At 36.6% G+C, this 23581-nt stretch overlaps 1 protein-coding gene across 1 annotated transcript in view; it reads right to left on the bottom strand.

Moving 5' to 3' along the window:
* Positions 1 to 22706, bottom strand: part of PolA1 (DNA polymerase alpha catalytic subunit) — a 104897-nt gene extending 82191 nt beyond the window's left edge. Inside the window, exons 1-2 of the mRNA XM_089090503.1 lie at positions 22674 to 22706; positions 10642 to 10842 (exon numbers count right to left, since the gene is read on the bottom strand). Coding sequence (XP_088946629.1) covers positions 10642 to 10842; positions 22674 to 22692 — 220 coding nt within the window. The 5' untranslated portion in view covers positions 22693 to 22706. The remainder of the gene's footprint in view (positions 1 to 10641; positions 10843 to 22673) is intronic.
* Positions 22707 to 23581: the final 875 nt, after the last annotated feature.

Below are 23581 nucleotides of genomic sequence, written 5' to 3'. Positions count from 1 at the left end.
CAACTCTTGCATTTCAACGAAAGAAATTCGAAATGAACTTTGAAAAATCAAGAAAATGTAACTGTGACAATGTAAACCATAACCAAACACGACTGAAATATTCCAACTCTTGCATTTCAACGAAAGAAATTCAAAATCAACTTTGAAAAATCATGAAAATGTAACTTTGACAAGGTAAACCATAACCAAACACTAATGAAATATTCCAACTCTTGCATTTCAAAGATAGAAATTCAAAATGGGCTTTGAAAAATCAGGAAAATGTAACTGTGACAAGGTAAATCAAAACCAAACACTACTGAAATAGTCCAACTCTTGCATTTCAATGAAATAAATTCAAAATGAACTTTGAAAAATCAAGAAAATGTAACTGTGACAAGGTAAACCACAACCAAACACTACTGAAATATTCCAACTCTTGCATTTCAACGGTAGAAATTCAAATGAACTTTGAAAAATCATGAAAATGTAACTGTGACAAGTTAAACCACAACCGAACGCTACTGAAATATTCCAACTCTTGCATTTCAACGAATGAAATTCAAAATGAAGTTTGAATAATCAAGAAAATGTAACTGTGACAAGGTAATCCACAACCAAACATTACTGAAATATTCCAACTCTTGCATTTCAACGAAATAAATTCAAAATGAACTTTGAAAAATAAAGAAAATTTAACTGTGACAATTTAAACAAACACCAAACAATACTTAAAAATTAAAACTCTATAATTTAAACTACAGAAATTCAAAATGAACTTTGAAAAATAAAGAAAATGTAACTGTGACAAGGTAAACCACAACCAAACACTACTGAAATATTCCAACTCTTGCACTTCAACGAATGAAATTCAAAATGAACATTGAAAAATCAGGAAAATGTAACTGTGACAAGTTAAAACATAAACAAACACCACTGAAATATTCCAACTATTTCATTTCAACGAAAGAAATTCGAAATGAACTTTGAAAAATCAAGAAAATGTAAATGTGACAAGGTAAACCATAACCAAACACTACTGAAATATTCCAACTCTTGCTTTTAAAATAAAGAAATTCAAAATGAACTTTGAAAAATCAAGAAAATGTAGCTGTGACAATGTAAACCACAACCAAACACTATTGAAATATTCCAACTCTTGCATTTCAACGAAAGAAATTCAAAATGATCTTTGAAAAATCATGAAAATGTAACTGTGACAAGGTAAACCATAACCAAACACAACTGAAATAGTCCAACTATTGCATTTCAACGAAAGAAATTCAAAATGAACTTTGAAAAATCAAGAAAATGTAACTGTGACAAGGTAAACCATGACCAAACACTACTGAAATATTCCAACTATTGCATTTCAACGTAATAAATTAAAATGAACTTTGAAAAATCAAGAAAATTGAACTTTGACAAGGTAAACCACAACCAAACACTTCTGAAATATTCCAACTCTTGCTTTTCAAAGAAAGAAATTCAAATTAACTTTGAAAAATCAAGAAAATGTAACTTTGACAGGGTAAACCACAACCAAACACTACTGAAATATTATAACTCTTGCATTTCAACAAAAGAAATTCAAAATGAACTTTGAAAAATCAAGAAAATGTAACTGTGACAAGTTAAACCACAACCGAACGCTAATGAAATATTCCAACTCTTGCATTTCAACAAAAGAAATTCAAAATGAACTTTGAAAAATCAAGAAAATGTAACTGTGACAAGTTAAACCACAACCAAACACTACTGAAATGTTCCAACTCTTGCATTTCAACGAAAGAAATTCATAATGAACTTTGAAAAATCAAGAAAATGTAACTGTGACAAGGTAAACCACAACCAGACACTTCTGAAATAGTCCAACTATTGCATTTCAACGAAAGAAATTCAGAATGAACTTTGAAAAATCCTGAAAATGTAACTTTGACAAGGTAAACCATAACCTGTGTGTGTCTCTGTGTGTGTGTGTCTCTGTGTGTGTGTCTCTGTGTGTTTGTCTCTGTTTGTGTCTCTGTGTGTGTGTCTCTGTGTGTGTGTCTCTTTGGGTGAAACAGTTTGAGGCATTTTAGGCGATGATTTTAGAAAACAAAAGCAGAACTTTTAAAATCACAACAACTGAAGGTAATTAAATATTTCGTTTGTGGGGCCGGGGGTGGGGCTTTGGGGGTCTGGGTGGGCGTTGGGGGGCGCCGGTGATCCTTTGGGTGCTTGGGGGACAGTTGGGGGCGCCGGTGATCCTTTGGGAGCTTGGGGGGCAGTTGGGGGCCGGTGGAGGGCCTTTGGGTGCCGGGGGGACTTTTGGGGACCGGTGGAGGGCCTTTGGGACCCCGTTGGTCCTTTGGGAGCTCGATGGGCCTTTGGGGACCGGAGGCGGGCCGGTGGGACCCCGTTGGTCCGTTGGGAGCTCGATGGGCCGGTGGGGACCGGTGGAGGACCGGTGGGGCACAGGGAGGGCCTTTGGGTGCCGGGTGGTCATTTGGGGACCGGGGGTGGGCCTTTGGGTCCCCGTTGGGCCTTTGGGCGCTCGAGGGGCCGTTGGGGACCGGTGGTGGACGTGGGGGGCACTGGGTGGGCCTTTGGAGGGGCGGGGGGCCCTTGGGGGGCCCGGGCCGGGCCTGGGGGGGTCGGGGGGGGCCCTGGTGTGCCGTCTGGGCCTTTGGGAGCCCGGGGGTCCTTTGGGTGCGGGGGGAGGGCCTTGGGGGCACAGGGAGGGCCTTGGGGGGTGGGGGGGGCACCGGCGGCACGATTGGTCCGTTGGGAGCCCGGTGGACCTTTGGGGGCCGGGTGAGGGCCTTTGGGGCACCGGGAGGGCCGTTGAGGGCCTGGGGGACAGTCGGGGACCGGGGGCGGGCCTTTGGGATCCCATTGGTCCTTCGGGAGCGCGATGGGCCGTTGGGGGGCCGGGGGAGGGCCTTGGGGGGGCGGGGTGGGCCTTTGGGGGCTCCGGTGGCCCTTTGAGAGCTTGGGGGGCCTTTGAGGACCGGGGGCTTCCTTCGGGGTGGGGGTGGGGTATGAGAAGCCTTTGGGGTTGGGGTAGAGGACCTCACAACACTGTTAAAATACAACTTGTGTATTATAACGACCACACTCAAAACCTCTTCCAAAATCTCTTCAAAAATCACCTTTTAAAATGTCTCTAGCTGTTTCGCCGAAATAGTTCCATAAAATAGCTAAAACAGTTTCGCCGAAATTAACCCTAAACGGAATTTCGGCATGTTCCTTTTGTTTGGCATCTCTGCGCTAATGCATTTTAAATTATTTGGAAACCTTTTCGCGCGCTAAGATCAAAACATCTGCTCGGAAACGATTCTCTTGTTAGAAACAACAAATTAATTTCCCTTTCGTGAATCAATTCTCTTTAGAACAACAAATTAATTCCCCTTTCGTGTCAATCGATCAATCATGACATCATCTGTCATGTGTGATCAAAACTTTGTCTCGGAGACAATTCTGGTCGAACTCCAAAGACATTAATTAACTTGACGTCATCTGTCAGACACTCCCTGGAAACAATTTGATTAATGACTGCCAACTCTAGACTGACCAGAAAAGAAAGTTGGCTCGGAAACGAGAACAACATTGATCCCATTAACCACGTGTTCTCTATAATTACTCTGTTCAAAACAACAACAACATTGATCCCATAAACCACGTGTTCTCACTAATGACTCTGTTCAAAACAACAACAACATTGACCTTGGCATTTTGCCTCGGAAACAATAACAACATTGACATTGACATTCGCTAAGAGCGTGCCAAAATCACACCTGGAGAAAGAGGTCATTGACCGATTACGCAAGCATTCTCCCTAATGACTCTATGCCCATATTTGGGGTGCAAAAAAAGTTGTAGATGGCAGCAGGGGTGAGGGTCAGGGCTGGTACCCCCATCTCTACTTGTATTCTCACTAATTCTTTTCTTCAGAGTCACTTCACCGTGGTCGTAAGGTATTTAAAAAAGGGTCATTTGATTGGAAATTAAAAGTTTTAGTGCCCTTTTTAAGAGTTAAAATTAACTGGATTTTGACCAGCCCCCCTCTCTCGTTCTTTTCCTCCAAAGATATCCGATTGAAATTTATAGATATCCATTTTGTTCAAAATAGTCCATAGGCCAAATAACTATTACTTATGAGTTAACATAACCCCCAAAGATCCAGCGGCAAGGGCTCAAAGTTTGGGAGTCTTCCGTTGTTAACACATAAGGTTTTTGGTAGTTGTATATTATACGCCACTCACTCAAGTGCTTCATCTAATTAGAACGTGTTTCTTTGACGCTCAATCCTAATGAAATATCACAAAATATGATGAAAATATAATACTCTAGAAACAAATGTAGATTATATATTTGCACATGGGGTGGGGATAAAGTATAGTGGTCTGCATGCAAAATGTGTTAGGTACAATTATTCTGCATATTATGAAATAACAATTCTTTTCTAACTTAAAACTGTCCAAATACTTTCCCCCCCCCCCTAGTGTGCAAATATATAGCCCAAATTATACATCTCCAATCTATTCTGTCACTTGTCTTTGTCTTGCCTCACGCTAAGCTGAAAGAAACAAAAGAAGAAACCGGTTTGTCCTTGAGTTTTAGACAGCGTAAACTTGAGTGAGTGGCGTATAATACACAAGTGCCAGGTTTTTTATTGGGGTTAATTAAAAAACAAATTTTCCGAAAAAGATGTTTTTCGAAGAAAAATAAAGAGCCACGTTAAACTTAGGACCTGTAGAAGTAAAGTCCTATACTAACTAAGCCTCAAAAAGATCAAAAAATACTATTAAAAAATGAATAAAATCACAAACAAAAAGATATTAAAATAATTGATTGCATCAAAAATAAAGAAAATAGATACTGACGATTAAACAAACCTTAGAACGAACAAAATTAAATTTAATGTTTAAGTTAAACCTAACACGAACAACAATTACTACCATCCCCCTTCACCATCCCTTAACCATAATAGTTCTGAAGCCTATTGCGTCATTTGCGTTTTATTGAAAACTTTAAGTATTTTGGACGTGTGGTTTAGTTTTTCAAAATACTGATGACAAACAAAAAATAAATTACTATAAGAATCAAGATTACTGGAAAGAACTAAGGCAAATAAATTCAATATTCAATATACGATGTTGATTCCAGGAAATCTGAACACTTCAAGATACAACCCTGTATCTTCAAGTTACAACATTGCTCATTGTATCCAAAATAAAACACTCAACAAAAATGCAATACTTCATTGTTTTGCTTTTCAATGTTATGAATAATAAAATCCAATACTGTATTTTTTTTTTATTTCAATGTTATGAATAAAAAAGGATGTTCGTAATATATTTTGTTTTCAGGAAAGCGCAAATGATGCAATATGTTTTTGACCTTTTACGGTAGGGGGATCAGGAAGGGGGCAGTAGCCAAACTTGTAGTAATTTTTTTTTCGTTTTAAGTTTGGCTTGAATATTCATTTTAGTTTTTACTTGTTATAAGAATTATTTCATCATTTAAATCATTATTTGGTATGTTTATGTTTGATGTCATCATATACTTCACTTTCTGTTGGTTTTGGGTTTTATTTACTTGTTAATAGTAATTTCTGGTCGTTTTCAGTTTGAATTACGATGTTTTTTATACATAGACCTCGTATTATAGGTCTTTATTTCTGCTGGTCTTAATTTTATTATAGATCTTTACTACCCTTTGAAAGACTTATTTTTCAGAAAGTATTTTTTTTTTAGTAATTTCTGTCCATTTTTAATGCCCAAATTTTTAATATTACCTAATATAAGGATCCTGTTTTTCATGTCTTCGGCTTAAGAAATAATATATCTGATCCTAGTACTTTGATCATTATTTTGTATACTGCTCATGCTAAAAAAAAAAACCTGCAAGGTTCATTCTTTCATGATTTTTGTTGATTTTAAATTTAAATTCACATAGCAGCTATTCTTTCTTTGTGGTGAGTCTTAATGTTTCAAATTTGTTCACAAAAACAGTAAATTAGTTGCAAAAACACAATCTTCCACATTTCAAACAAATTTGTTTGAATTTTTACCTTCCCTTTCAAACATTACAAAAGGCACTAGATAAAGCAATGTAATAAAAATGAACCCTTTAACAGCTCTTTATTATTTCCCATTGCCCTACTAGAAGCGAAGAAGGAAAACACAGAAAAAAAGACACACAAGTATTTCCTATGCCAAAAAAAGTGATTTTCCCTGTTTTTCAAGCCCTATGTACTCTGATGAACTATGTACTGTGTACTCTGTTTCCAATATTTGAACTAGAATCGTTACCATAGGTAGGTTCAAACTCAAATCTTTTATACTTTAGGGAACTTCAAAAAACAGTTAAGCAACAATCTACTACTAACAAGGAGTCCATAACTACAGCAGACTTCACCTGCAAAATGCTGAACAAGAGCAAAACAAGCACATTCGAGATTTAATGTAAACAAAATGTCATGAAAAGCAATAGTTCTAGAAGCAATAAAAGTTTGATGACCAAGCCTAACAGAAGCGGTAGAAGGCTGCGGAGAACATGAATCGAAGCTGATGTCCAGCAGCCCTATCATCACTGACACTGGACTCGTCCATATCGCTAGCAAGTGCGATTTAAGGTAATGAATCTAACACATGCCTTTAACTTTTTAATGTCATTAAACAAAAATCTGATTACAAACATCAGACAGTCGAGAGAAATTTTTATCAACTCAGGAAAACAATCTGCTAGGAATCAGGATATCATCAGAACTTATCTTCAAATCAGTGGCGGTTTTAGGCCAGAGCAGGGGGCAGCCAATCCCCCCCCAATTTTGTCTGACATCTGACACTAAATTCCTTTTTTTTGCACTCCTGTGGTATGTATACCTTACTATGGTCTCGAGGAGCATCATATCTATCAGAGGCAACGCTGTAGCGTTGCCTATAGTAAAGTCCATACGGCTCTAATGTTTTATTATTTATTTTTTTTTCCCAGAGGCACTTCATATGGAAGGGGTTGTCGTAGAGACTTCAAAGAGGAATCATTCAATTGAAAATCGAGAGTTCTAGTGCCATTTTTGATAGTCGAAACTGATTGGAGGGCAACTAGCCCCCCCCACGCTCATAAGTCCGCCAAATATATCCAATCAAAATTTTGAGATAGCCATTTTGTTCAGCGTAGTTGATTTCCAGATAGAAAATGTATTTTTGAGGAGGATCCTCCCCCACAACCCTCAAGGCAAGAGTTTTAAGTTATGCCCTGGGGGCATATAAGGTTTTTATAGAAGGCGTTATTGTAGAAACTTCAAAACAGGCTCATTCAATTTGAAATTAAAGAGCTAGTGCCCTTTTTAATAGTCGAATGTGATTGGAGTGTAACTAGCCCCCTCCCCCCCCCCCCACACCCATCATTTCCCCAAACACATCCACTCAAAATTTTGAGATAGCCATTTTGTTCAGCGTATTTTATATCCTCATGTAAAATATTTTTTCATGAAGGATACCCCCCCCCCCCACAACCCTCAGGACCAGGGGTTTTATTTATGCCCGGGGTGCACAGAAGGGATTTAATGGAGGCGTTGTTGTAGAAACTTAAAAACAGGCTCATTGAATTGTAAATTAAAGAGCTCATGCCCTTTTTAATAGTCGAAAGTGATTGGCGGGTAACTGGCCCCCCCCCCCACGCCCATTATTTCCCCTAACACCTCCGATAAAAGTTTTCATACAATCATTTTGTTCTGCATTGTTTATTTCTATATAGTTAATTTATTTTTGTGGTGTACACTCCCCCAAAACCCACAGGGAAAGGGTTTTAATTTATGCCCTGGGGGCATCTATGATTTTTAAAGAAGGCGTTGTCGTAGAAACTTCAAAACAGGCTCATTCGATAGGAAATTAAAGGGCTATTGCCCTTTTTAATAGTCCAAAATGATTGGAGGGCAACTAGCCCCCCTACGCCCATCACTCCCCCAAACACATCCAATCAAAATTTTGAGACAGCCATTTTGTTCAGCGTATTTGATTCCCAGATCGAAAGTATATTTTGAGGAGGATACTCCCCCACAACCCTCAGGGCAAGGGTTTTAAGTTATGCCCTGGGGACATATAAGGTTTTTATAGAAGGCGTTGTCGTAGAAACTTCAAAACATGCTCATTCGACTGGAAATTAAAGGGCTAGTGCCCTTTTTAATAGTCGAAAGTGATTGGAGTGTAACCAGCCCCCTCCCCCCCCCCCACGCCCATCATTTCCCCAAACACATCCAATCAAAATTTTCAGACAGCCATTTTGTTCAGCGTAGTTGATTTCCAGACAGAAAATTTATCTTTGAGGAGGATACTTCCCCACAACCCTCAGAGCAAGGGTTTTTAGTCATGCCCTGGGGCACATAAGTTTTAAATATAATAAATTGTCGAATAGACAACACCTCATTCTCATATGTTGGGTAATTAAAGGGCGAGGGCCCTACCTAATAGTCGAAAGTTGCTGGATGTCCAATAGCCCCCCCCCACGCCCATCCGGCCTCCCCCCATCTCAACTCGAAATTCTTTGATAGCTATTTGGTCCAACGTAATGTGGTACCAGATAGACAATACATTTTTGATGAGAAACCTCCCCCACAGACTTCAGCACAAGGGTTTTAAGATATGCCCTGGGGACATATAAGGTTTTATAGAAGGCGTTGTTGTAGAAACTTCAAAAAAGGTTCATTAAATTGGAAATTCAAAGGGATAGTGTCCTTTTTAATAGTCAAAAGTGATTGGAGGGCAACTAGCCCCCCCATCCCTACGCCCATCATTCCCCTAAACACATCCAATCAAAATTTTGAGATAGACATTTTTGTTCAGCGTAGTCTTTTTCCAGATTGAAAATATATTTTTGACGAGGACACTCGACCACAACCCTCAGGGTAAAGGTTTTAAGTTATGCTCTGGGGGCATTTAGGGTTTTTATAAAAGGCGTTGTCGTAGAAACTTCAAAACAGGCTCATTCGATTGGAAATTAAGGGGTTAGTGCCATTTTTAATAGTCGAAAGTGATTGGAGGGCAGCTAGCCCCCTCCCCTATACCCATCATTTCCCCAAACACATCCAATCAAACTTTTGAGATAGCCATTTTGTTCAGTGTGGCTGATTTCCAGATAGAAAATATGTTTTTGAGGAGGACACTCCCCCAGAACCTTCAGGGCAAGGGTTTTAAGATATACCCAAAAGCGCCAATGACGCAGTAGGTTTTAGGCTTCCGCAGTGAGACGACACCCAAACCCTTGTTTGTAGTTATTTTTATTCGATTCAAACTTGATTTGCATATTCAATTTAAGTTTCACTCGTTTTAAGATTTATTTATTCATTTACATTAATATATATTGTAAGTTTTGTTCGCATTGATTGTTTATTTAATTTCTGTTCATTTTAAGTTTCATTTATACTTTAATGGCAAACTATTTTTTTTTCGTTTTAAGCTTGATTTTCATACTCAATCTAAGCATTAATCGCTTTAAAATCTGTTTTGTCTTTTATAATATTGCTTGTTGGTTGTTTTTTTGCTGTGATTGTTCATTGAACTTATGATTATTTTTGGTTTCATGTATTCTTTAATATTAATTTCTGGACGTTTTGAGTTTAAATTTTAACAGGTATTCATATCTCCTGAGCTTAAGCTTAAAATGGCCTTTACTTTTCTTTGAAAAACTTATTTTTCGGAATGTTTTTTTTAATTAATTCCACAAAACAAGCAATTCTGTAACATAACCTGCTGCAGCTCAACATCAGTGTTATTATACAAATGAGGGGAGCTGATATCTCCCTGTCTAATGCCTTTTTATACAGTAGAGTAGAATATTTTTATTTATAACACATATATAAATAAATATCACAAAATAGCGCACATGCCTGGTGACATACTTTAGCGCTGAAAATATTGCCAACGAAAATACACTGCCATTTTCTAACTAAATTTTACAACAACAAAAAATAAAACCCTAATAAACAAAATGCTTAAAAGTTGGAACAAATGACCTGGGTATTTACCTTTGAATTTATCTACAGAACAAAAGTTCAATAGATATGAAAATAAAACTGGACAGGTTACATTGACAAGGACCAAGAAACAACTGTACATTTATGCCAGATTTAAAAGCTCTCTTACCGTCATGTGTATCCGATATAAACTTTCCACCTTTTTCATAACAGTCAATCAAAAGGTGTGCATGCGAATGATAGACATGCTCTTTACTTAGGCCTGCTTGCTTGATACAAGTTCCTTACAAGATTATTGACGCAAAAAAAAACAGAAATTTAAAACGTTTACACATCTTTAAAAGTATTTTCTGCAATAGACCTGCTACAGAGAAAGAATTAAAAATTAACCCTTAGCCCCCTCCCCCCCCCAAAAAAAAAAAAATTTTTAATGATAATAAAACAAACCAGCCTTAATAAGAAACTCACTTAGTTGAAGATACAGAAACAGTGTGTTTCGTTTCTAAAGACAGAAATTTACCATATTTTTTCAACTTTCTAGAAGAAGGGAGGCCTTAGATCCATCCAATAGGACCTATTCCTCTTTATGCAGAAACAAATTTATTCAACACTCAGGAAATGCCCCAGAAACAAAATTTTAGCCTAAAAAATAAAGGCATCACATTAGAAAACTGAAAAATAAAGCAAAGAGACTGGCTTACCATCATCATCAATGAAATCTTCAGATTGTCTTTCTTGCACTCTCTTGAAATATTCTTTTTCCTCAACTTCTTCATAGACATTTTCAATATTGCCAATTTCTGCCTTGTGCTTCTGACCTTTTAGCTCCTTTAATTTTTGTAATGCAGAAAGTCTGGAGCTTTTATCTTTTCTTTGTCTTTTAACTCTTCCGTCACTATTTTCTGAAAAGCATATCATATGTCATGTGAGAAATACCACAAAGCCATTCCAATCATTTCAACTTAATGAATCTTTCATATTTCTGAAATTTCAGTTCTTTACAATCAACTGTATTGAAAGAAGGTAAAAACAAGGCATGCTTCTTTGAGCCAAGAAAGAATTAGTGCTGACAAACATGAACAGCAGATTTTTTCCATCCTTAGTCAATTCAATAGTTTAGTTAAGCAATTTCACAAGATTCATGCAAAATGTATTGAAGTATCATATCTGAGCTGTTTTGCAATCACAGCTGGAGAGCAGTGGAGATTAAGGTAGACTTAGTTTTCTTTTGGTTTAACACTGCTCATGCTCAATTTAAATAATCCTAAAAAAATTACACTTTAACATTTCATGGACACCCAGCTTATTTTTAGCTAAGTGTGACAATATTATGATTATATCTTTGTCCCAAGGAATATTGCAAAGGCTTTGGGAGAATATGTAATCAAATAGGGAGGTAAAAGACTCCTAGACCTATATTATCCTGATTTGAGTGTCTTCAATAAAAATGTTTGTGAAACAAATAAATTTGAAAGAAAGCTCTTTAGCTAGGAATAGTTTAGGGTGAAGAGGTCATGTCAGGTAACAAGAAAAAATGATGAAGTGGACAACTTCCCTTAGCAGTGTGGAATTATTGGTAAAGATGGTAAAAGTAGAATAACCAAGGTACAAGGTGTTTTTGTTTTTTTCAGTGAGAAAATTTCTGGAGAATAAGATGATGATTCTACAAACTAAGACTAGAATATTAGAAGCCAAGGCAATTATGGGGGTTAAGCAAAGCTCTGAAATATTGGAACTTTGAAAGGCTAAGTAATGCTTATCTTCTTTTTATTTATTAACACCAAATTTGGTAAGCTTTACAAAACTTGTTACATGAAACATTATAACAATAATCCTAACTTTATGACAACATGAACTGTATATTAAAAGAACAGTTAATACAAAAAAAAAAAAAAAAAATCAAAATAGATTGTGATGAGAGGCTAATTCACTTTTGAAAGACTGGATCATGGTAGTCACAATAGAAATGCATTGGAAGTCTTCCCTGCACGGAGGAACAAAAAGTTTTGGCCTAGTCTTTTCTGTGGACATGGTGGGTATATTTTGTGTTGATGCTGACAGATACTATTATATACTTTAAAAGTGAAGAAATGAGTTGATGGGGTATTATCAATGTTTGCAATAACAACATAAAACACATTTTTTATATCTGCTCTCTGAAGTCAGAACTCAAAATTAGGCAACTACAGTCTCTGCATTTTTGAGTTTTATTTAAGGTAAGTGTGTACTAGCCCTATATTCTGCTTTCTCAACTCTTGTACTATCTTTCTTATTAAGGGGATAAATTACTGATGAGCACTCAAGTATTGGATTAACAATAGACATACAAGGTGGCATTAATGAACAAAGGTTAAATTTATGAAATATGCAATTTAGACATGACATTTGATAATCACATAATTACTGATTGTAGGTAATTAAATATCTTAACTGTTTTCAAGAAGAATTGTCTAAGAAATAGTCTTAGGTACTTCTTTGACTGACCATATATCAAGGAAAAAACTGTAAAAAAAAAGTAAGTAGCTAGACCACATTTTGTGGATGAAGGATGATAGACTGTGCTTTTTGACTATCCATCTGGGACCAAACAACAAGCAGATTGTCCACAGATGGGGTGCGTAAAGGATATTTGTTCACATTTGGGAAGGGGGGTGGTGTGGGTAAAGCATAGCATATATTAGATATGTAGCCAAACCTAGGTACCTTTTCCTCTCCCCTAAGCCCCAAAAAAACAATCATTTAAATATCCAAACTCCATGCGAAACAACGCTTTGCAATTGTAGGCCTTGCAAACAGCCGTTTGACAAGTTTTGTTGGGTGAATGTAGCAATTCCCATTTGACATTCCACATACAGTATATAGCAGTGCCTGCATGATGTATAAATACCAAAATTAGTCTACATACATTTTTGTTACGTTTTTACAAGTCAGAGAAATATTTTTTGGGGGTGGGGGGAGGGGGGGGTTCAAGGAAACAAATTTGCTATTTTACAAGGAAACCAGTCACAAAAAAACCTGTCAAATAGGCTATTTGCAAGAGACCGCTATAGGTAAATGACTGCAAAGCTGTGGTTCCTCAATGAGTTACAATATTTACATGATTGTTTTTTGGGGTTTAAGGGGGAAAAGGTACCTAGGTTAGGTTAGGTTATGTATCTGATATATGGTGTGATTTACCAACCCCCCCCCCACCCCTAATGTGCAAATATATAGCCAAAATTTGTTAATAAACTATTAAATATTCATACTGTTTTATTTTATTTCATTAGCATTAACCAAACTTGACTTCTTTAGCAGTATATAGAAGTATCCGCAAAATGCACCAGTACCAATAAATGACAGCAAAGCTGTGGTTTCTCATTGAGTTACAATATTTAAACGATTGTTTTTTAGGGTTTAAGGGGGGGGGGGGGAAAGGTACCTAGGTTAGGTTATGTATTTAATATATGGTATGCTTCATGGTTCCCTGGGGGTAGGCGTGGGTTTCCTGGGGGGTGGGGTCCAAACCCCGCCCCCCGAAATGTTTGCCTGACTCGTAAAAACGTAACGAAAATAGATATAAACAAATTGTTATGCGTTTTTTTAGTTTTTGTGTACCCCCCCCCCAAAAAAAAATAAAAATCCTTGAGTATCCCCCCCCCGAAAAAATCCTTGAGTACTCCCATCCCCCTGAGAAGAAACCTGGATAGGGCCCTGGTTATATATTTATAGAAGGAAAAGCGTTTTCACATTTAACAGTACCATTCTTGTTTGGCAGCCCAAAAGAAGGTAAAATCTTAATATTATAAAGTAGTACCTTGAGGTTCCTTTATTGCAGCGCAGTGGATTGGTGCTGAGCTTGTCAATACGAGTCCCAGGGTTCGATCCCCACTGCAGCAAGGTTAAGCGACAAGCTTGCTACTTGTCCCAGTAACTGAAACATTGATTTGATGCCCTATGCGCCAGCAACTGCTTTGGAAAGCAATTTCATTGTTTAGTGTTTTGTTTTAGTTTTGTATATATCCTAGTGCTATATCTGGGAGAATTAGGGGGGGGGGTTGCATTGTCAGAAAAGAGAACACATGATATATGAAAAGAGCATAAAATGGAGAATCTAATGGTACTACTTTTAATTTATTAAGGTGTTACTGTCTGTCAATCAATTATCAATTTAACTATGCTTGTTAGTTTTTAGAACACCGACAACAAATGTGATCCTTTCCTAAGAAAATTGATGATTTTTAAACAACCAAAAGAAAAATTGGTACTTCCGTATTATATGGTACACACTCGAGAATTTGGATCACGAAGATGAGGCAATAACCGGGTTTCACGGTCTTTATACCATACAATTATACCAGCTTCGTCTTGGTGGAAAACTACATTATAGCTATATTTTAATTAAATATTTAGTTGGTATTTTGGTTAGGTTAGGTATTTAATATAATGCGTTCTGTGCCCCCTACCATAATACTTTCTTGTATTTCTCATAATTTTGTTACTTAATAATTGTATTGTCATCATATTTTGTTTTGATTCATTAGCATTCACCAAACTTCACTACTCAATTGTGAACCATATAACACGGAAATAGGAAAAAATCTTAAATTTTGTATTTATTTTTTTTATGCATTTATTGCATAAATTGTTTAAATTTATGCATTAATTGCATAAATTGATGTGTGACATGTCATGCATTGAAGTGACATGCTTGACCAATATTGATGGGGCATGTATACTGAATTTTTCCGATTGAGTTCTGATAATAATAAGAATGACTTTAAGCTAAATTAAATTCCAATTTCTTTTGCAGGGGTGTCAATTTGGGCAGGGGACCTGCCCCCTAGATTTGTTGCTTCCTTTTGCAGAACTCACAAGCTAACTTGTCTTGACACTTTGATTGAAATAAAAGAAAGAAAAATGACAAAATCCAACTCTTGCTATGTTTAGTGTTTTAGTTGACCTAGTAGGCCATGGGCGCCCATAGACTGAATTTTAAGGGAGGGGGGCTTACCTGGTCTAATCAGCACTTCCAGTGCTGTATAATTGAAATCTCAAGACAAAATATCATGGGCAGCGCAATAGCGCTGCCTAAGTAAAGAATGAAGTGGCCACAATATATTGTTTTTAGACCAGGGCACTTCTTATTGAAAGAAATGTCATAGGAACTCCAAAAGAGCTCATGGAGGGCAGCAATCTCCCTCCATACTGAAAGGACTAGTACCTTCTTTAATAGTCAAAAGTGATTAGAGGGCAACCCCTTCCCTCCCCTACGCCCATAATTTCCCCAAACACTTCTAGTCAAAATCTCTGGAAGTTATTTTGTTTAACATAGTTTAAAAGTCCAGAAATTATGTTTTTGAGAATGAGAACCCCCTCATGACCCTCAAGGCTAGGGTTGTTAGGTATGCCCTGAGGGCATGTAAAGTTATTATGGAAACGGGATATACACTTTGGAGGGGGCTCATTGGATTGGAAACTGGAAGTTGAAGAGTCAAATTTATCAGAAGTCAGCTATACCCACCCCCACATTATATTTTCCCCCAATGCATCATAAATTTGTAATAATATTAAACAAGTACCACAATCCCCATATACAAAATAAATTTGTTTCCATGCAGTCTGTCTGTGTGATTCATGTTTTGGGTGACAACATGCTTTGGGTGACGCGAATCTTTTGCAGAGATACGAGAATTCATAATTGCTTTAGACAGCTCTTTTTGTTTGATAAGTCACAATTTGATTCTTTTTTTTTTCCTTTATTTTTTGCCGTTTAGTAAATTGATGTGTGAAATGCCATGTATTGAAGTGACATGTTTGACCAATATTGATGGGGCATGTACACTTAATTTCAATTGAATTTGGATGCTAAGAATGACTTTAAGCTAAATTAAATTCCAATTTCTTTTGCAGGGGTGTCAATTTGGGATGGGAACCTGCCCCCTAGATTTGTTGCTCCTTTTTGCAGAACTCATAAGCTAACTTGTCTTGACACTTTCATTGAAATAAAAAGAAAAATGAGAAAATCCCCCTCTTGCTGTGTTTAGTGTTTCAGTTCACCTAGTAGGCCATGGGCGCCCATAGACTGAATTTTAGGGGAGGGGGCTTACCTGGTCTAATCAGCACTTCCAGTGCTGTATAATTGAAATCTCAAGACAAAATATCATGGGTGGCGCAATAGCGCTGCCTAAGTAAAGAATGAAGTGGCCACAATATATTTTTTTTTAGACCAGGGCACTTCTTACAGAAAGAAAAGTCATAGGAACTCCAAAAGAGCTCATGGAGGGCAGCAATCTCCCTCCATACTGTAAGGACTAGTACCTTCTTTAATAGTCAAAAGTGATTGGAGGGCGACCACCCCCCCCCCCCTATGCCCATCATTTCCCCAAACACTTCTAGTCGAAATCTTGGGATAGTTATTTTGTTTGATGTAGTTTAAAAATCCAGAAATTATGTTTTTGAGAATGAGAACCCCCTCATGACCCTCAAGGCTAGGGTGGTTAGGTATGCCCCGAGGGCATGTAAGGTTTTTATGGAAACAGGATATACACTCTGGAGGGGGCTCATTGGATTGGAAATTGGAAGTTGAAGAGTCAAATTTATCAGAAGGCAGCTATACCCCACCCCCCACATTATATTTTCCCCCAATGCATCATAAATTTGTAATAATATTAAACAAGTACCCCAATCCCCATATGCAAAATAAATTTGTTTCCATGCAGTCTGTCTGTGTGATTCATGTTTTGGGTGACGTGAATCCTTTGCAGAGATACGAGAATTCATAATTGCTTTAGACAGCTCTTTTTGTTTGATAAGTCACAATTTGATTCTTTTTTTTTTTCCTTTATTTTTGCTGCTTAGTAAATTTATGTGTGACATGTTATGCATTGAAGTGACATGTTTGACCAATATTGATGGGGCATGTACACTTAATTTCAATTGAATTTGGATACTAAAAATGACTTTAAGCTGAATTAAATTTCAATTTCCTTTGCAGGGGTGTCAATTTGAGCAGGGGACCTGCCCCCTAGATTTGTTGCTCCTTTTTGCAGAACTCATAAGCTAACTTGTCTTGACACTGTCATTGAAATAAAAAGGAAAATGAGAAAATCCCCCTCTTGCTGTGTTTAGTGTTTTAGTTCTCCTAGTAGGCCATGGGCGCTCATAGAACTGAATTTTAGGGGGAGGGGCTTACCTGGTCTAGTCAGTGCTGTATAACTGAAATCTCAAGACAAAATATCATGGGCAGCGTGAAAGCGCTGCCTAAGTAAAGAGTGATGTGGCCACAATATATTGTTTTTTTTTAGACCAGGGCGCTTCTTATAGAAAGAAATGTCATAGGAACTCCAAAAGAGCTCATGGAGGGCAGCCATCTCCCCTTCTCCTACGTCAATCACTTCCCCAAACACATCCAATCAAAATTTTGAGATAGTCATTTTGTTTAGTCTAGTTTTAAGGTCCAGTAATTGTCTTTGAGGATAAACCCCCCCCCCCAATAGCCCTCAGGTCAAGGGTTGTAAGTTATGCCCTGGGGCATATAAGGTTTTTATAGAAATGGTGGTTTTATAAAGTTCAAAGAGGGCTTATTGGATTGGTAATCAGAAGTTATAGTGCTCTTTTTAAGAGTTAAGTGATCAGAAGGCAAATACCCCCCCCCCTCCCACACACACATGTCATATTTTCCAGAAACACATCTGATTAGAAATTTTAAGATGGCCATTTGTTGTCATAGAAACATTGAAAAGTGCTCAGTTGGTTGGTAACTGAAAGGACTAGTACTTTCTTTTTAGAGTTTTGGTTAGTATTGAGCTGTGTTGCTCCCTACTGAACAGATCAGATCTATATATATTGCAAAGTCTAGCAACAAGACATTTAATTATTAGCAACTTATTGGAATTTGACCAAAAACCTAAAGATTTTAGATTTTGACCCAAAAAATAGTTATTAGATTATATTATATAGTAACAAGATATTAAATATTAAAAAAGTACCAATAATAATTTATTGCTATTGTTATGTTATGAAACAGAGATCAGCACTGCTAGTTTGGGCCCTCAGGGTCTAGTGCTGTCATACTCACTTACTTTCATTTTGGGCTCGTTCTCATTATTGCTTTCACTTGTCCTCTAAAGGCGAAATTCTTTGCTCTTCACTTTCATTTTTTACACATTCTGATTCTTCCTGTCGCTTCAAATTTTTGCTGTAGCTTATCTTCTAACCACATTATTTCTGTATTCTTTATTTTCGATTCCTGTATTCTTAATTTTTATTTAAGGCTCTTTTGGAGTTCCTATGACATTTGTTTCTATAAGAAGTGCCCTGGTCTAAAAAAAAAACAATGTATTGTGGTCACATCACTCTTTACTTAGACAGCACTACTGTGCTGCCCATGATATTTTGTCTTGAGATTTCAATTATACAGCACTGGAAGTGCTGATTAGACCAGGTAAGCCCCCCCCCCCTAAAATTCAGTCTATGGGCACCCATGGCCTACTAGGTGAACTGAAACACTAAACACAGCAAGAGGGGGATTTTCTCATTTTTCTTTCTTTTATTTCAATGAAAGTGTCAAGACACGTTAGTTTATGAGTTCTGCAAAAAGGAGCAACAAATCTAGGGGGAAGGTCCCTGCCCAAATTAACACCCCTGCAAAAGAAATTGGAATTTAATTTAGTTTAAAGTCATTCTTAGTATCCGAATTCAATCGAAATTAAGTGTACATGCCCCATCAATAATGGTCAAACATGTTACTTCAATACATGACATGTCACACATCAATTTACTAAATGGCAAAAATAAAGGGAAAAAAAAGAATCAAATTACAACTTATCAAACAAAAAGAGCTGTCTAAAGCAATTAAGAATTTTCATATCTCTGCAAAGGATTTGTGTCACCCAAAGCATGTCATCACCCAAACAAGAATCACACAGACAGACTGAGTGGAAACAAATTTATTTTGCAAAAACTAGCCTACTAATTAGGAGATGTCTAGACATTGCAATACAGAAAGGCCATACCCAGGATTTTTTTCCAAAGGGAGTTTTACTCAAAAATATTTTTTTTTGGGGGGGGAGTTCACAAAAAAAAACTCAAAAAACGCATACAAAATTTGTTATTATCCATTTTTGTTACGTTTTTACAAGTCAGACAAACATTTTTTTTTGGGGGGGGGGCCATTGGAAACATTGGTACTGGGGCAGCAGGTGGGCACTGCGAAAGAAGTCAAGTTTGGTTAATGCTAATGAAATAAAATAGGATGAATATGCAATAGTTTGTAAACAAATTTGGGCTATATATTTGCACATTAGGGGGGGGGTTTGAACCCCCCCCCCAAAAAAAATGTTTGTCTGACTTTTAAAACCATAACAAAAATGTATGTAAACAAATTTTGGTATTTATGCATCATGTGGATACTGCTATATACTGTATGTGGAATGTCAAATGGAAAATGCTACAGTCACCCAACAAAACCTTTCATATGGCTCTTTGCAAGACCTACATTGATTGCAAAGCATTGTTTCTCATGGAGTTTTGATCTTTAAACAATTGTTTTTTGGGGCTTAGAGGAGAGGGAAAGGTACCTTAGGGGAGAAGTTAGGTTAAAAATTTAATATATGCTAAGCTTTACACATGCCCCCCCCCCCCAATGTACAAAAATAGAGCCCAATTTTGTTTCTAAACTATGATATATTCATCATTTTTTGTTTTATTTCATTGGCATTAGCCAAACTTGACTTCTTTTGGAGTGCCTGCATACTGCATAAGTACACAATTTTTTAATGTTTGTTTTTGTAACCCCCCCCCCCCCACAAAAAATCCAAACATCCCACCTTTATGGAAATTTCCCCACAAATAACCAGTCCCCTAGTACAAATTTCTTCCTGCAGAAAATTCCCTCTGGAGAATTTATTCCTTGGAAAACTCCCATGGCAAATTTCTCCCATGAAAAATCTCCTTTCCTACAGAGTTACTCTAGACAACTTCAGCCTAATAGAGATTTCCACCCAGACAATTCCCCCTATCATGGTTGCAGAGGTAACCTAGTAAAGAGCAAACAACAGTCCATAGTAACCAAAAGTTAAAAATCATTTTGAAAAAAAACTTACTACTGAGAAAAAATTGCCATGTGACATTGATTCAGAAATGGTAACTATTATTTTGGTTTGTTTTAAAAGTAGAAGTTCATGATGATTTCTAAAAAAAGCCTAAAACACATCAAAAATAGCATCAGATCAATATGAAAACTGTACCATTGGAATCTTGCATAGTTGAAAACATTGTACAGGGTAATACCAGTTCCGCTCATTCTGTGGTGGATCCAGTGGGTGGGGGGGACAAGGGGGTGCAAGCCCCCCCTAGCATAGTCTAAAGTAGTGTAATTTACTTAATTCACTCAAGTTTGCATTAACTAAACTTGCTCCTGAAGCAAGTTTATCAGATCAACCTATTTTGCAACCCCCTAAATTTTTTTATTGGATCAACTTATTTTATACCACCCCGCCCCCCCAAAAGAAATCCTTGATCTGCACCTGCCTTCATTGAATAACACGGAAAATTACTTTTCTCAATAATTATCTTCTCTGAAAATCAAATTTAAATAACAAATTTGTTAAATGAATGCCAACATATAAAAATCTTTTAAGATTTAATGCATTTCATTTGCCAGATGATGAATTAGCAACTGGTATTTTGAAATTATCTTGTCCAAGATTACAGCAACAGCTGGACAAAAACTTGTTTCATTTGCTACTGTGAAATGTGGCTGAGAATAAGGCAATCAGTGGACAAGAATAGGCAATATAGCATAATAACTATATACAATGAGTGATTCCTATTGTCTAGCTATTAGCAGATTTGTCCCTCTTAGTAAATTTAAAAATAGGAAGCACTGTACAAGCAAAACTATTTGAATTAATAACCTATTTGTTCACAAGACAATAAGGAATATAATGGTAAAAAAAAAAGTTTCTAGGTGGTATAATAAAGTAATTAGAGTAGTTTAAATGCCAAAAAGTTTTCAAAGTGATTAAAGTGGCCAACTACCAGGTGTTTTACCCTAGCTTTGTTAACCATGCAACAATCCTTTGGAATAAATACCTGATACAGTAGTTTCTACATAAACAGGAGAATCATTTAAGAGTGCTCTTGTTGAAACTGCGTTCTATGAAAAACAGTTTCTGTAATATAGTTGTTTAATACTGATGAATATTTTTTTGCTTTTTGTTTTGTAGTACTGCTGTTTGAGCTGTTATTGGTTGTGTTTGTTATGCAACAAGCCTATGGCTTCCTCCTTTATTGAATAACATAACATTAACAATAGAAAAATGTCTCTTTTTTGGCCTTGCATGTGTGCTTCTGGAGAGCCACTATTCTAAACCTTTACCAGAATGATAATTGATTATTTTTTATTCCTGTTATAAATTTGGGACTATTCCAGGTCATAATGAGTCAGATTAAGAAACCAATTTGGTAAAATTCTACTTTAGTTACTTTTACCTATCTTGGAAAGGGATGAGGTTAGGAAAATAAACTTTCAGGGATGGGTCTACAGGCTAAAATATGCCCTGGGAAGGTATTTTTAAGTACTTATCTTCTCTCCTTCTCCCTCTAGAGGATCCTGAAATTTGCCCACATGACAGGTCTATACCTATTGAAATTTTGACAAAACAGCATTTTACCTTAATTTTCAGTTATAAGATTCTTTTTCTCTGGCTTTAGTTCTGAAAATGCAATTCCTGTTATTGCAGTATTTTAAGCCATATCAATGTTAATTTTCAGAATTTAGGAAATGTATTTGCATATCTTTAAAACTCTATAAATCAGGATTGAACAAAGTTGTGAAGCTGAAAACAATTTTGTTGCACTTCATTTTAAGTAGAAGATCTATTTTACAAGGTTTCACTTTTATAACACACAGGTTTTTAGAGGTCATCAAAGGTCAGAACCCTCTAGAGGGAGAAGGAGTGGAGGTAGGTACTTCAAAATACTTTCCCAGGACATACTTTAGGCTGTAGATCTATCCCTGAAAGTATCATTTTCCTAACCAAACTCCTTTTCAAGATAGCCAAAAGCAGCTAAAGTAGAATTTTACCAACAATTCTTAGTTCATAATATGCAAATTATCCTAGCTAACATAGCCTATTATCCAAGTGGGGCACATTTACCCTCACTATTCTACTTGTTTTCCAGCTTTAAAATGACATTTTTCAATATTTTGTCTTTTCTCCAGGTCTTGAAAATCGTTGGTAAAGTTCTACAAAATCATATTAGCCTATTGAGTTAGGCCTAGGACTAAATTGAATACACCATTTGATCTTTTTTTTATGCGTATTACGAATATAATAAGAATTTCTCTTAGAAATTAATTACAGCCCCCCCCCTACATCGCTCCATTCCCGGTTTGAGTTGGCAGCTCCTATTCAGTGGGGGAGGGGGCTGAAATTCATTTACAATATTATTGCTTATTAGCCTATGTTTATAATATGCCTAAAAAAGGCAGTGAATGGTGTATTCACTTTATTCCTAACTCAATAATATGATTTTGTAGAACTTTACCAAATCGTTTTCAAACAAACACCCACAAGCCCTAGGCCTATTCAACAGCTTGCTAGACCAAGGCTATATGAATATGATTGAATAGGCAATTATCTACCCTAATGCATAAAAATAAGTATGAAAAAACCTAACTAAATTACAATAGTATAGCAAAAAAAAATCATGAAAACTAGAAGCTCGTTTATCTGTGTGAGCTTACCACTGCTACAATTATCCATTCTGATTCCCGCTATTTTTATTTTTGAATTGGACGCTAGCAGTTTAAACAAGCCAAGTCTTTCAGATAAGGATTTTTCTGTCAGTTCCGATTCCGAAAGTGGCATAGTTTTTCGTTAATTCAAAGACGTAAAGGAATTTCTTGTAGAAAAAGAAAAAGGACAACTTCTGCAAAATTTTGCCGTTGTATTTACCGTTATCTTCAACGGTGATACTCAAATAACGGATTTATTTTACAGAAACAAAAATGCACAAAATACTTATACAACCATAGATAAAATGCGGAAAAACCGTTCCTACCTTTACCACTGGGGTGTCATTTGGGAGAGGGGGCAGATGCCCGCCAATAATTTAGAGAAAAAATATTATATAGCCGAGGCCCCTTGACTATCTGGATATGGACCCCTCTTACCACCCCACCCGGTAAAAAAATTCTGGAGCCACGAGCCTGCTTTACAGTTAACTCACAAAAAAGAAAAATTCAACCCACTTGCTGCTCTTGAACTTTTATTGTCACTATGAGGAAGCATAAACAGTGGCAGTGTGCAGATTACGGCATTTAAACAATTGAAAAATAAGGTATTCATTTTTTCCCATACTTGTTTTATCGCACAGGTTTTAAATTTCGATTTTGACAGACATGTGTTTTTGCACAAAAGGTCTTGTAAAAAATAATTTGTAATCTATTAAATAGTTGCAACATTGCTCGTATTTAGGATTTATAAGTGTAAGAATGTTTGGAGACTAAACTCTGATATTTGGCTAAAATTGACTAAAGTACAGTTTGGACAATGTTCGAACGTCAAGAGTTTTTCTTTTATTTCAAAGGCACTTGTCAAATTTTCAGATTGATTTCAATGTGATTTTCAAAACAAAACTAAAGTCATCTTT

This window comes from Artemia sp. Qi Xiang Cuo, chromosome 6 (genome assembly GCF_049724085.1).
Source record: "Artemia sp. Qi Xiang Cuo chromosome 6, ASM4972408v1, whole genome shotgun sequence".
Classification (NCBI taxonomy): Eukaryota; Metazoa; Arthropoda; class Branchiopoda; order Anostraca; family Artemiidae; genus Artemia; species Artemia sp. Qi Xiang Cuo.
Note: the sequence above shows the minus strand (reverse complement) of the source record. Positions and strands in the feature narration are given on the sequence as shown.